Source organism: Desmodus rotundus, chromosome 2 (assembly GCF_022682495.2).
Source record: "Desmodus rotundus isolate HL8 chromosome 2, HLdesRot8A.1, whole genome shotgun sequence".
NCBI lineage: Eukaryota > Metazoa > Chordata > Mammalia > Chiroptera > Phyllostomidae > Desmodus > Desmodus rotundus.
In genome coordinates this window covers 178,174,900-178,187,639 of record NC_071388.1, presented here as the reverse complement: position 1 = coordinate 178,187,639, position 12,740 = coordinate 178,174,900, and the positions used below count along the sequence as shown (strand labels likewise).

At 37.8% G+C, this 12,740-nt stretch overlaps 1 protein-coding gene across 2 annotated transcripts in view; it reads left to right on the top strand.

Moving 5' to 3' along the window:
* The window catches only part of PGAP1 (post-GPI attachment to proteins inositol deacylase 1), a 75,455-nt gene that overhangs the window by 24,221 nt on the left and 38,494 nt on the right, over positions 1-12,740 (top strand). For both annotated transcript variants that reach the window (XM_045198202.2, XM_024564239.3), the window contains exons 4-7: positions 3,581-3,752; positions 6,742-6,899; positions 9,734-9,786; positions 10,621-10,687. In XM_045198202.2, the coding sequence (XP_045054137.1) occupies positions 3,581-3,752; positions 6,742-6,899; positions 9,734-9,786; positions 10,621-10,687 (450 nt within the window). The remainder of the gene's footprint in view (positions 1-3,580; positions 3,753-6,741; positions 6,900-9,733; positions 9,787-10,620; positions 10,688-12,740) is intronic.

The following is a 12,740-nucleotide window of genomic DNA, read 5'->3' as shown; positions in this document are numbered from 1 at the left end:
CTACAACCTAGACTACTTTATCCAGCAAAGCTATCATTTAGAATGGAAGGGCAGATAAAGTGCTTCCCAGACAACGTAAAGCTAAAGGAGTTTGTCATCACCAAGCCCTTTTATACAAAATGTTAAAGGAACTTAAGAAAAAGAAGATCAAAACTAAAAGTACAATAAATTCACAACTATCAACAACTGAATCTAAAAAACAAAAACAAGCAACTAGAACAGGGATAGAATTATAGATATGGAGATCATTTGGAGGGTTATCAGTGGGGAGGGGGAAGGGAGAGAATGGGGAAAAAGTACAGGAAATAAGCATAATTGGTAGGTACAAAATAGACGGGAAGGTTAAGAATAGTATAGGAAGTGGAGAAACCGAAGAACTTATATGCACGACCCATGGATATGAACTGGGTTGTGGGGAGGATTGCTGGAGGGAAAGGGGGGAACTGGATGAACAGGGGCAAAGGGGGGGAAATTGGGAAAACTGTAATAACATAATCAACAAAATCTACTTAAAAATAATATAAAGTAAAGGACATGAGAGAGTATCTTGTTTGCATATTTAGGGGAGGGTACTCTAAGGAAAGGAAACATACATGAAGCAAGCACATGTGTGCTGTATTAAAGAAAAACAAGAAGACTGGTATGGCTGGAGTAGATACAGAAGCAGAGGTTGGGGAGAAGGCAGAGTATAGAGCCTTGTAGGCGATTTTAAGAGTGTTGCCTTTTATTTGAATTGATATGGAAAGCCACTGTAGAGGTCTTTGAGCAAGAGAGTGACATATTCTAGTTGAGGATTTTAACAGTATCATTCTAGATGCTTCTGAACATAAACTAAAGAGATGTAAGGGTGGAGCAGAGAGACCAGCAGGAGGCTATTGCAGTGATTCCAGCAAGAAGAAACGGTAGTTTGGATCAGGTCGACAGCGGTGGAGAAGATAATGGATGGTCAGATTGGTGTAATCCTTAAAGGTGGAGGCGAGAAGATTGCATGGCAGAGCAGATACGGAGGGGCAGTGTGAGAGGAAAAGAAGAGTTAGGAATGACCCCAGTTTTTTTGGCTAAACAGCTAGAAGGATTGAAGTGCTGTTAACTGAATGGGGGGAAATGGAGGAGGAACAGATGGGTTTGAAGGAGATGAATTAATAGTTCAGTTTTAGACAGGTTCAATTTGAGATGCACACTAGGTATCCCAACTGTATGTCATATGCTGTTGGAGTTTAGAGTTAAAGAAAAGCAGTCCAGTCTGGAGATTATAACTGAAGGGTTTAAATGTGTTTAAAGCCATGAGACTAGATGAGATCACTGGGGAGTCAAGTTATGAAAGAGATCTAAGGATTGAGGCCTGACTCACTCCATTTCTCAGACACGAGGGGAGATGAGAAGGAACAAGCAAGGGACGAAAAAGGAGCAACCAGTGAGGTAAGAGAAGAACCAGGAGCGTACATTGTTAGGGAAACCAAGTAAAGCGTTATAAGGAGGAAGAAGTGATCAGCTATGTCAGTTGCTGTTGATAGGTCATGTAGGATGAGCATTCAGAATTGGCCATTAGATTCTTTGGTGACTTGATAAGAGCAGTTTTGAGGAGTGTTGGGGTGAAAGCCTGGTTGGAATAGGTTTAAGAGTGTGGAAGCTGAGAAACTGGAGATGGCAAGTACTGTATAAATAACTGGTTTTGGAAGAGTTTTGCTGTAAAGGGGGTAGAGAGAGGTGTGGTCACTAGGGGGAAAGTGGGAATAAAAAAGAGAATTGTCTGTTTTTTAAAGGAGAACAGCAGTATATTTATATACTAACAAGAATGGCATAGAAGAACAGGAAGAACAGTGATGCAGGAGGAAAGTGGGAATTGCTGGTGTGATGTACTTGAGAAGGCCAAAGGAGAGAGCTTTAAGAGCACATGTGGTGGCTTTTGCTGGGATCAGGTCTGTTGGGGATCCCCAAGACCATTCCCAGGCTCTGTGATTCTCCAGGAAGACTCATAGGACTCAGCATATAGTTGTACTCAGGGTATGATTTTTCGGGTTGGCCAAAAAGTTTGTATGTTTTTTTCCGTAAAATAAGAGATATTTTTCATTTTCGCCAATCATCTTATTGATTTGGATATTTTGAGTATGTCAGCTCTCACATGGTATAACATTGATTGTCCTCAATTTATGTCTCAGTTTGATCAATATGAACTTCACCTGGTCTGTCTAACTGTGGAGCATCGTCCAGTGAAAAGTCTCCATCGTGAAGCTTCACAAACCACGTTTGACACATTTGATTAGTCACAGCACCTTCTCCAGACTCCGCACAAACCTTTTTTTGCATTTCAGTTGTGTTTTTACCTTTCTTGAGATAATAAAGTATAATATGGTGAAAATGTTGAGTGTTTTCTTCCATCTTCAATATTAAAATGACTGCACAAAAATTCACAAATTTTGATGTTTTTTTAAATGCATGCTGATATGACAGCTGTCACAATACAATGAAACAAAATTGTTTCGAATGAAGTTAAAGACAAGTGCTGCTGGAACCATCTTATGGGGAAAAAACAAATGAGCTTTTTGGCCAACCCAATATTACAGTGAAAGGACACAAAGCTAAATCAGCAAAGAAGAAGGTGAATGGGGGTGAAGTACGGAGGAAAATGCAAGGGTGCACTTTCAAAAGTCCTCTTGCAGGGGAGTCACACCAGGTACATTTAATTCCTACAACAACAAATTGTGACCTGTGTGAAGTGTTGTCTATGAGAGCAGTTCATTGGAGACTCAACATTCAGGATTTTTATTGACGATTGGTTGTATCGACACCCTGTGCCTATCACGTACCAAAATCCCAACCAAAAGGACAGTCGTGTTCAGCATAAAGGATGTTGTTTGCACAGTGTTAGCATAGTGAGACGTTCTTATCATTTAGGGAATGATGGGAACCCTCCCACAATCTAAGGTCCTGGACTGCAGAGCAGAGCTAGCCTTATATGCAGTCCATTCTAAGGATAGCAGTTTCAGGACTACTATGTTAACTGTTCCGCACAAGGTCCGATTTATTCAAAGTAGCAGCGTAGAAGGCATAGATGAAGGATCGGTGTGAAGGACGATGAGCAAAAGTTTGGCAGTGAAACTGAGGATACTGTGTAGAGGCAGGAAAGATTTTTTCAAAATGCAGTACTTAAATTTAAGAAATAAAATATGTAATTGTTAGTGAATAAATGTTATGAAATGTTGGTTTATTTTTAAATGCAGGTGCATAATAGGGAAATAATTTAATGAGATAAGCTATATCAATATGATGAGGCCTCTGTAGCAACCCTAATTTTTCTGGTTTTCTAGTATTTCCAATTTTAAATAAATGAGCCTATAAAATCTAGTTATCTGGTATACACCAAATATAATTATATCTCTTACATCCAATATAACAAATGATAAAACATGATTTGCTAGACCCAAGTTTTCTGATTTTGGTTCAGAAAACCAAATGTGTTTCTGCAGTTTATGATAAGAGGTTAGGCAAATAGTTTAATTTTTTTCTACTTACAGAGAAGTTTTTAGTATTGTTATTATGATGCTAAGTATTCATTATGCCTTGGTGATTTTTTTAATAGGGTCAAGCATTTGCTCCAAAAAGTGTGGCAATAATCGGTCATTCTATGGGTGGCCTTGTTGCAAGGGCATTGCTGACACTGAAAAATTTTAAACAAGATCTGATAAATCTCCTAATCACACAAGCCACCCCCCACGTTGCTCCTGTGATGCCCTTAGACCGCTTCATTACAGGTGAGTGCTGTCGTGTTAGCACTGACTGAGTCCCGCTGTGTTTAGAATGAACACGCACTTGCGGCCACTCCCTTCAGAGCGTGCTGCAGAGTCATCCACTGTGAAGCAGCTCACTTTCCAATCGCCTCCAGTTCTGAGTCTCCCTTTCTCTGTGACTTTCGACTTAGGCTCCTAACTGAAGCCGCTGTTAGTTTTCTGCGTCTGTAGCATCTCACACAAATGGCATATGTCTTGTTATCCCTAGCACTTAAGCTTAGGTTTAGTTATTCTTGAGGATGACTCCTTGTTTCTTAAAGTGTGTTTAACCTTCCTGTGTTTTGTTAACTTCCCGGTACTCTACTCAAAATAAGCATATTTTTAAGTGAAATAGTAGAAAAGTCCTGTTTTTAAATAAATAGGTCTGCTAACACTATGAGGTGAGGTAGAATTGCTAATGTTTATTGAGCTCTTACTATATTTCGGATATTGTGTACAGGACTTTATATGCTGTATTAAGTCACTTAGTCCTTATAGTAGTCCTTTGAGGTAGGTACCATTGTTATCCCCATGTTTATGGATGGAAAAAAAAAGTCCAAGACAAAGCTTTTGCCCAAAGTTACATCGGCAAGAAAATAGCGGAGCCGGTATTTGACCCTGGTAAACTTGTTCCTGGGCCTGTGCCCTTAACTTCCGCATGCTATCCTGCCTCTTACTGAGCTGCGTTACTAGGGAAAGAAAATTATGGCTAATGCTCTAACGTTGCAGGAAATTGTGAACAGTAAGCATCTATGATTGCTGTCAGGTAATTGAGTAGTGATAATGTCACAGAGTAAGAATTAAATGCCTATCAACTTTTTATTAAAGTCAAATATTATCTTCACTGCTCATTGCAATACTATGTGAACAGAAGAAAATCTTCAGAAAGAAATAATTCTTTTTCATGATCAGTAAATTTACTTAACTTCTTACCCTGTCAGAATTTCTGTTATCTTAATTGTGATGAAACTTGTGTTCCTAGTTAAGTGAGAAATGCACCCTGGTGACTGCAGAGCAAAGCAGTGGTTGTCCAGAGCCCCGTCCTAATGGAACATGGCCAAGGAGTAATTTGCTGGAATATCTGATACAATCGTACTGAACAGTGAAGTTTGATTTTTCTCATTACATTGAACACTTTTCCTGTAGAAGTTTTTTAATGAAAAATTTTCGTTCTCTTATTGAAGTTATTTAAATCTAACTCTAATAATTATAAATTACCTATAGGTTTAGAAAAAAGTCAAAGGCATAGACAAGTCATAACACTTGTCAGTGTAATTGAGAACTCTTACTGCATTTTACATGTAGATTAGTCGTGTACGTTAAATTGGAATCACTGAAAATACATTTAAAATTACTTGAGGAAAACTTTTAAGAGATTTGGGTTTTATTGTTTTGATGGATAGCGATAGTCTGTCTCTAAAAGGCTTAGGCTGGAACTGTTTCTTAGGGCCAAGGTGTTCTTACTATGATGAGCAAGCTTCTTTCCCATTTGTTCCGTATTTATTTTTTATTGCATTAGGCCAGAATTAGCATGTAAAAACAAACGTTCGAGGGTGGTAGATTTTAGCTTTTTAGGAGACTCATACACCTCCAGAAGTAGATCCTGTTTATGGTTGGTAGAAATTCTGCCCTTCGCTAGGGGAAGGGCAGGCCTGCGCGGAGCTCCACACTCAGAGGGCCCTGCTTTGGTGCTGCCATTCCCCACCGGGTTTTGCACATACGGGCCAAGCAGCCTCCCCACTGAAGGCTGTGTCTTTACTTTCAGACCATATTCCAGGAAGCCAAGCCTCTAGACTGTTCTTATCCATATCCCCCAAGCCCACTTCCAGGGCCTGTGTAGGGCCTCTTATTTGATTCTGTTCTGAGGGTAGGGATGTACAACCCTAAGCTTGAGTTGTGGCCAAGCAGTGGCTCTGCACAAGGTACAGATAGCGTGGAGGCCCTTGTGACACAGGATAGAATTGGGATGGTAGGAGAAGGACAATAGCACAGTGATGGGCCAGAGATCGGCTCACCCTATGCTGCCATTATCCAGTGTCCAACTCTGAGGTGTCCTAGAATTCTGCATTTGAACCTGGCCTTCCAGGGTGAGAAAATATATTTGATTTAACCGTTTGTTAGTTGGAATTTTGACTTTTCATTATTTAGGCATATGGCACGTGTACCCCATGGTACTCTTACCCTAGGCCTTGCATATATTAGGAATGGGTTTGCATGGTCACTTTAATGGGAGCTATAATGCTGTTCCAAAATATTTGAAGCCCTCAGTGGGATCAAATGCCAGGATAAAAATGCATTGTTTGATAACTAGAAAAGGAAATGAGAGCTCCCCTCCCCTGACCTCAAGTGTTGGCACTAAAATTTTCTCATTATTCATAGAAAAAGTGGAAAAATTGTCTGCAAGTTCTTCCCTTTGAACTGCTTATTGCACTAAAGAGAGAGAACCTTAACCCTCAGATTTTCCACAGCTATGTAGTTCCAAGACTAGTATATTATTGTCCTGATAGGTTTATTTTAAGAACTTAAGTATTACTTTGTGTGGTAGTGGTTGGCTGCAGGGGAGAGCTGCTAAGCCTTAATAAGCAGGAATACTGCCTAATTAGGAAGATCTACAACTCTTTAGCATAGTAAACTCTTATCTTTGGAAGAATTTTAGGTTTTTAGGTTTGTGTGGCTTGTGAATAAGTAGCATCCTTTTGGAATGTAGAGACTTGTTTGCATATCAATTTGTCAAGCTAAAAAATTTGGGTATCTTTTTTCACTACTGATGCCTTCAGTTAATGCTTAGTATTTGTAATCTGATTTAATGGGGTAAGCAGAATATCTACAAAATATTAAAATAGAGAAATGTGAATAACATTGCTTATAGATAATTCAGATGGCTTAGAAATTCAGTTTAATATTAATATTATGGATATCTTATTGGTACACGGAATGACTACTAATTTTTAATGTCTTTTTTATTTCCTGCCAGATTTTTACGAGACTGTAAACGACTATTGGATTCTAAATGCAGGACACATAAATTTAACCACACTTTCTGTAGCTGGAGGATTCCGGGATTACCAAGTTCGTTCGGGACTGACTTTTCTGCCAAAACTAAGCCATCATGCCAGTGCCTTATCTGTTGTGGTAATCTTTTTTAAAGACTCTACTGAAATAGGAACGTGATGAGTGCAGGGGGGCATGAAAGGAGAAATCCCGTGTAGCTGCTTGGAAACGACTGCTGAGGTGGTGTCGTGATGCTGCTGTGCTCACGTGTGCGCGTGTGTGAGACAGAGAGAGACAGAAAGTGAGTGAGTGAGTGAGTGTGTTGGGAAGACAGGCATGGATGCCTGTGTTTATAGAAAGTAAAAAGGATCTTAGGGACTTTGTGAAAATAAATCTTAATTATGAGAAATAATTGTTTCTTGTTCAAAATAAGTGCCTCTGCATTGATTAGGATTGTTCAGTAAGAAAGTGTGGACTGAAGTCCATGGGCCTCTTGTTACGTCTGAGTGGTGTGCTGTGTACTATTGTAGTAGAATATCAAACGTAGCACACACTCTTGATTGTTAAACTTGAATTTTACCAATTCTAAAATTTAAAAGTTAGCTACCAGAAATTGATCGTATAAACAGAACTCTGAGTAATTAGTTTGCTAATTATTCTTCCCCGGTAGGACATAGAGTATTTGGTCTTTAACTGGGATCCATAGCCTCTGTGAAGTCAGCTCAAGTTTCTTTTTAGGACTTACATTATTTCTTGTATTTTTAACCTGAAGTCTTCAGTTAAGATCTTAACTTTTTTTAACTCAGTGTACACATCATCTTCCAATATAACTTAATTTAATTTCTAAAAAATCCATAGTTCCTTTTGCTTTTTAGAAGCTAGTGCTTTCTTTCATAGTTCCTTACTTCATAGATACTCCTTTGTTTATTAGCTCATCTTTTGCCCCACCTTAGGTTGCTATTCACTCATCGAGCAGATACATAATGCTTGCCACACACAGAACAAGAATTATTAAGCAGTTCAGCTATTACCCACCATTTTCTTATAACCGGAGCTGTGGTATAGCCCTAGTAGCTTTGGAACAAAATTGGTAAATCTCTCAAACCTCATTACTGGTATGAATATTATTTGATGTTGAATGTTTTGGGCAGACATTTGCTGGAAGTCCTCAAAACATTAAATGTCAACTCTGTGGTAAATGTCAATGTTTCATTTAGTCACATGAAATTAGAGATAACTTATTTCCGAGACTCGGTCTAGAGCGTGACGCGGTATTGATACTACATCCTGCAGCTTCTTTTTGAAAGAAGTTCGGTCTTTTCAGCCGTGTGTGTGCGTGTGTGTGTTTCCCTATTTTCTAATCCACTCACTGATGTATTGCTTTCAAGGCAACTTGTATTTCTGTATCTCTGATGAAAATATTTTCCTTATGGGATTTTCTCAAAGCTGGTTATTTTATAATCTGAGTATTATTTAGGTTTTTAGACACCAAACAGTCTAAGTCTTTTGTGTTTTAAAGTATGTTCACTTAAAAAAAATCATTAAGGAATAACAGTTTTTTAATGATTATCTCAAGAATGGTTAAATGACATTTACATCCATTGGGACTAGAAAAATTGCTTAAGTTAGCAGCACACTTGTATTGGTAGGGTAGGCTAAACTCTTGTTATAGGTACTCATGCAGGGAATGGCACTTAAACACAGTAGAGGTTTACATTTCACTCATACAATTGCCCAAGGTGTGTATTTAAGTTGGTGGGTGGTTCTTTGAAGAAGTCTCATAAGGGACCTAGGCTGACAGTAGGCACCCCCTTCTTGAATGTTTTACTTTTGAGGTTGCTCTAATCATCACTGTTTCAACCCACAGGAAGGGGGAAGAAGAGCAGTCAGGCCTGGAAATGCACACATCAGTCCTGTTCACATTCTGATAGAGAAAACTTAGTCGCACCTTAAAGTAAGAGAGGCCAAGAGATGTAGTCTAGCCAAGTGTGCAAGAAGGCCAGAATGGAGTTTGGTGGACATGCAGAAGTTTTCACCAAAGATCATGAGCAACTGCCTTTATTATTTGTGTTGCCTTTCCCTTTTTCAACTCTAGCACATTAGCCTGAATGAAAGTAAACCCGTTTTGTGTTCTTGGTAATGGTAAGTGCTGTCTACTGTGAGCTCTTACTCTACTGAGCATCTACTCTAATCTTAGAACCACAGTGATCTCTCATTGTCTCAACTTTTTAATTAAGCTGCCAGCAGTAATTCCTAAATAAGGTACCTAATGTTTGTAAGTTCAAGTAAGCTATAGATTCTTCCCATATTAGAGCCTGGATTGAAGGGTGTTACGTCATTGTTAGGAAGCCTTCTGCAATAGTTACATTTTTTAGGAGTCTTTGCCCTTGTGTCTCTAACAAGTAGTGTATATACCAGCCATCTAGTGATTTTTTTCAAAGTAAGCAAGCCTGGACCCTACTTGTAAGTGTCTGATTCGATAGTTTTGGAATTGTGATCAGGCATATTTCTTTTGGAAAACATCTTCAGGCTAAGGTATTTATCAGGCTTACTCTGATTAAGAAGAAATATGTTAGAATTTATCAGTTGGTCTGTTTAGATCTAAAGTTACTAAAATGTCTATTATTATTTACCCATAAACTATGATTTATTAAAGAATCATAAACTCAGCCTATTGTTAGAATAATAAAGAGACATCTCAGGAAGGAATCTGGATGCTTTAATAATTTTTAAAGGGTGATATAACTGTGACTAAGCAGTAATGACATATTTTTTTATGAAGGAAATATCTTATTATTTGTGGATCACCTTTTATAAGAATGCATCATTTAAAAATGTCTATGCATCATAAAATAGCAAAACTAATGCTACATGTTTCTAAATATTAGCTTGTAAACACTTCAGGCCTTTTGGAGAAAAACAAGTGTGCTTTTCTTAAGTTTGATTTTTTTGTTTGTTTGTTTCTTTCCTTCTAGAGTACAGCAGTGCCTAAGACCTGGGTGTCAACAGACCACCTCTCCATTGTGTGGTATGTAAATGTAACTTATTTTGATGGTTTCTGGTGGTCCTCTCTTCTCGGCAGTGCATTGATTGGTTTGTAAACTTTCTGAGAGCTTCATTCATGTATAAATAAGGGTTTGGGAGACAGATTAATTGAGGAGTTTAGAACTCTGAACTTGATTCTTGTCTCAGTGTGACCAAGGTTCTTAACAACCTATGAAACCATCTGAGAACCAGTAGCATCAGTCTCAAGTGAAGCTAGTGCCAAATATTAAAAGTTTAACTTGTCATAGTTGGGCAGAATCAAAGGCACTTGTTTTAGGACTTCCTGAGCTCTCCACAGGCCATCAAACTCAGGGACTTGATTGATACAGCATTGGTTATTCTAGAGTAGCACATGGAAAACCAAGCTGGAATTAGATTTACCCTTAATATAAATGAAGAAATAGATTAAATATTGCTCGAGAAATATGTAGACCCTAGTATCTTATCTCTATGTGTTCTGGCTTAAAGGCTCCCTTTTTCACCTTCCTCTGGCTCTGCAGTCGGTGGTGTCTGCAAGACCACACGGCTCAGGCATTTGGTGGTGGAGTAGACCGCATCTGGGGCTGGGGCAGACGAGGAAATTCGGGGACGTAGAGGGACCTTGTCAGTTCTCCCGGCAGTCACTCAGGGAGATTTACTTTGCTTTTTTGTTTCAACTTTACAATATTTGCTTCATAATGATGATTTCCTAAATAATTTTAGAGTTTACAGCATTAAAGGAAACTCAAATATTTGATTAAATAATAGAATTGTGCGTGTTTGTATCAAACGTATATTATTAAAGAAAGTTTCCTTTGTAACGCATTTTATTCTTTAGGTGCAAACAATTACAACTGACTACAATTCGAGCATTCTTTGATCTTATTGATGCTGACACTAAACAAGTATGTATTTTTAAACTAAAAATCCTTTCAGTAAAGTGAGAGCTTTGTCGCAGCAGTGGTAGAAATAATACATTTTTTACTTTGATATGACTAGGAGCCTCTAATCACCTTATATTGACTATAATTACTTTCAAAATAGAAATATCTTTGTTTAGTGGAGGAAAAGGGGGCAGGGAGAGTTAGAGGAGGGTAGAGGGGGGACAGATGGTGACAGAAGGAGACTAGACTTTGGGTGGTGGACACACAATACAATATACAGATGATATGTTATAGAATTGTGCGCCTGAAACCTATGTGACTTTATTAACTAACATCACTCCAGTAAATTCAATAAAATGTTTTTTAAAAGAATGCAATGAAAATGTAAAGGTTCCTTAAATTTCCCCCCAGTTCTTCCCCTTAAAATTAATATATGTATATTCTTTTAGCTTTATTTAATTAAGGGAAATACAATCAAGCTGTTGTATCACTTTTTTCTTGGTAATGTGTTATAGACCTCATGATCTATAGCACTAGATACTTTTGTTTAAAATTTTTTAGAAAGCATCTTTACCTTTCTGACATGATCAAAGTATTTATTTTATTGAATAACTAAAACTTATCAGAATTTAAATTACATAGTTCTAGAAGTTGAACCTTTTCTGTAATGAGATTTCACGTATAAACTCCCCAAACTAATGATTTTACAAGTTGATCCTTTACCAGGACACCTGGAAATCTTGGTGCCCTTTATAGAGTATAACATTACTCTTTCATCTCTTTCTTGTCTGCTAGCAGTTAAATTAGTGGGCACCAAGGACTACAGCAAAATTCAGGGAAGTCTGTCCATTAATCTGCATGCCTCTTCTCTGTGAGTCTGGACCGCACTGCCGTTATTCATCTCAAACAGCTTTTCCCCTCACGCTGCCTTTTCCCCAGCGCCTCGCTGTTCACTAGACACGTGTTTGAGAACTGTGGCTCTGGCTTCTCCTTTTAGAGAAAAAGTTCCTTGAAATTAGGTAATTTTTTTATTATGGCAAAGCATTACAGCCCATGTATTTTTGGATTCTTTCTCCTGAGGACTCTCATTCCTTTAGAGACTAGTATGTGTGGCCCCTTTCTCAGTAGATCTCTAGGTAATGCTTTTCTTACTGTTGTGTCCTAAATCTCGCTCCTGTAGCATTCTCTCCTGGGGGTGTGGTAGTGTCGTATTTTTCTTCTTAACCCTTTAGAACTCTGCATAGCTGCTGTTAGAATTGTAGGCACGTAGCTCTCCTCTAAAGAATGCAATGAAAGGAAGACCCAAATCATTCTGTGTTTTACCACATTTTAAGCTACAAGGTACCGTACATTAGTATATTTATTAAAGTTAACATTGTGGATTGGTTGTGGAATACATTTTTTAGTTTTCAACATTGTTTTAAATCTCTTAAGTATGGCAAACATTTTTAGTCTTTTTGAGAGAATGCAACTAGGTACAGTAATAGAATTAATTAAAATTCCAAGACCAGTTTGTATTTGTAATGACATTTGGTAGGTTTGGGAAAAACCCCTATCAAACCAATGAAAACAGGAATATTTCAGACATGTATATTCTTTAAAAATTGTACATAAAACTAATTTTAATAAATCTTGTTTTCCATTAAATCCTCAGATGAGAAAACTGTAATGCTAGTGCATAATAAGTTATAATTCTAAATGGATAAGTATTTTACAGACACATTTTAAGAGATGAGAAGTTTTTAATAACTAATACTACTGAGAATTAAAATATTATAAAACTGAGCTCTGTTTCACAAACTCACTATATTAATGGACCGGACTAAATGTTAGACAGTAAAATGCTAGGATATGATTCTGCCTCAAGAAACATACAGCCTAGAATGAAAAGCAAGCGTGAATACAAGGGAAACTATAACTCAAATCACAGTCACTCCCTAACATATAGTACCAAGGAATCAGAATTAGAGTGTAATTTTTGATGGTTATCAGCATGAACATTGTAGCTGTAACCTATAGAGCAGAGGATTTTCTAGAGAGTGAGTAAGGATGGGCGAGTCTGACTTAACTGAAA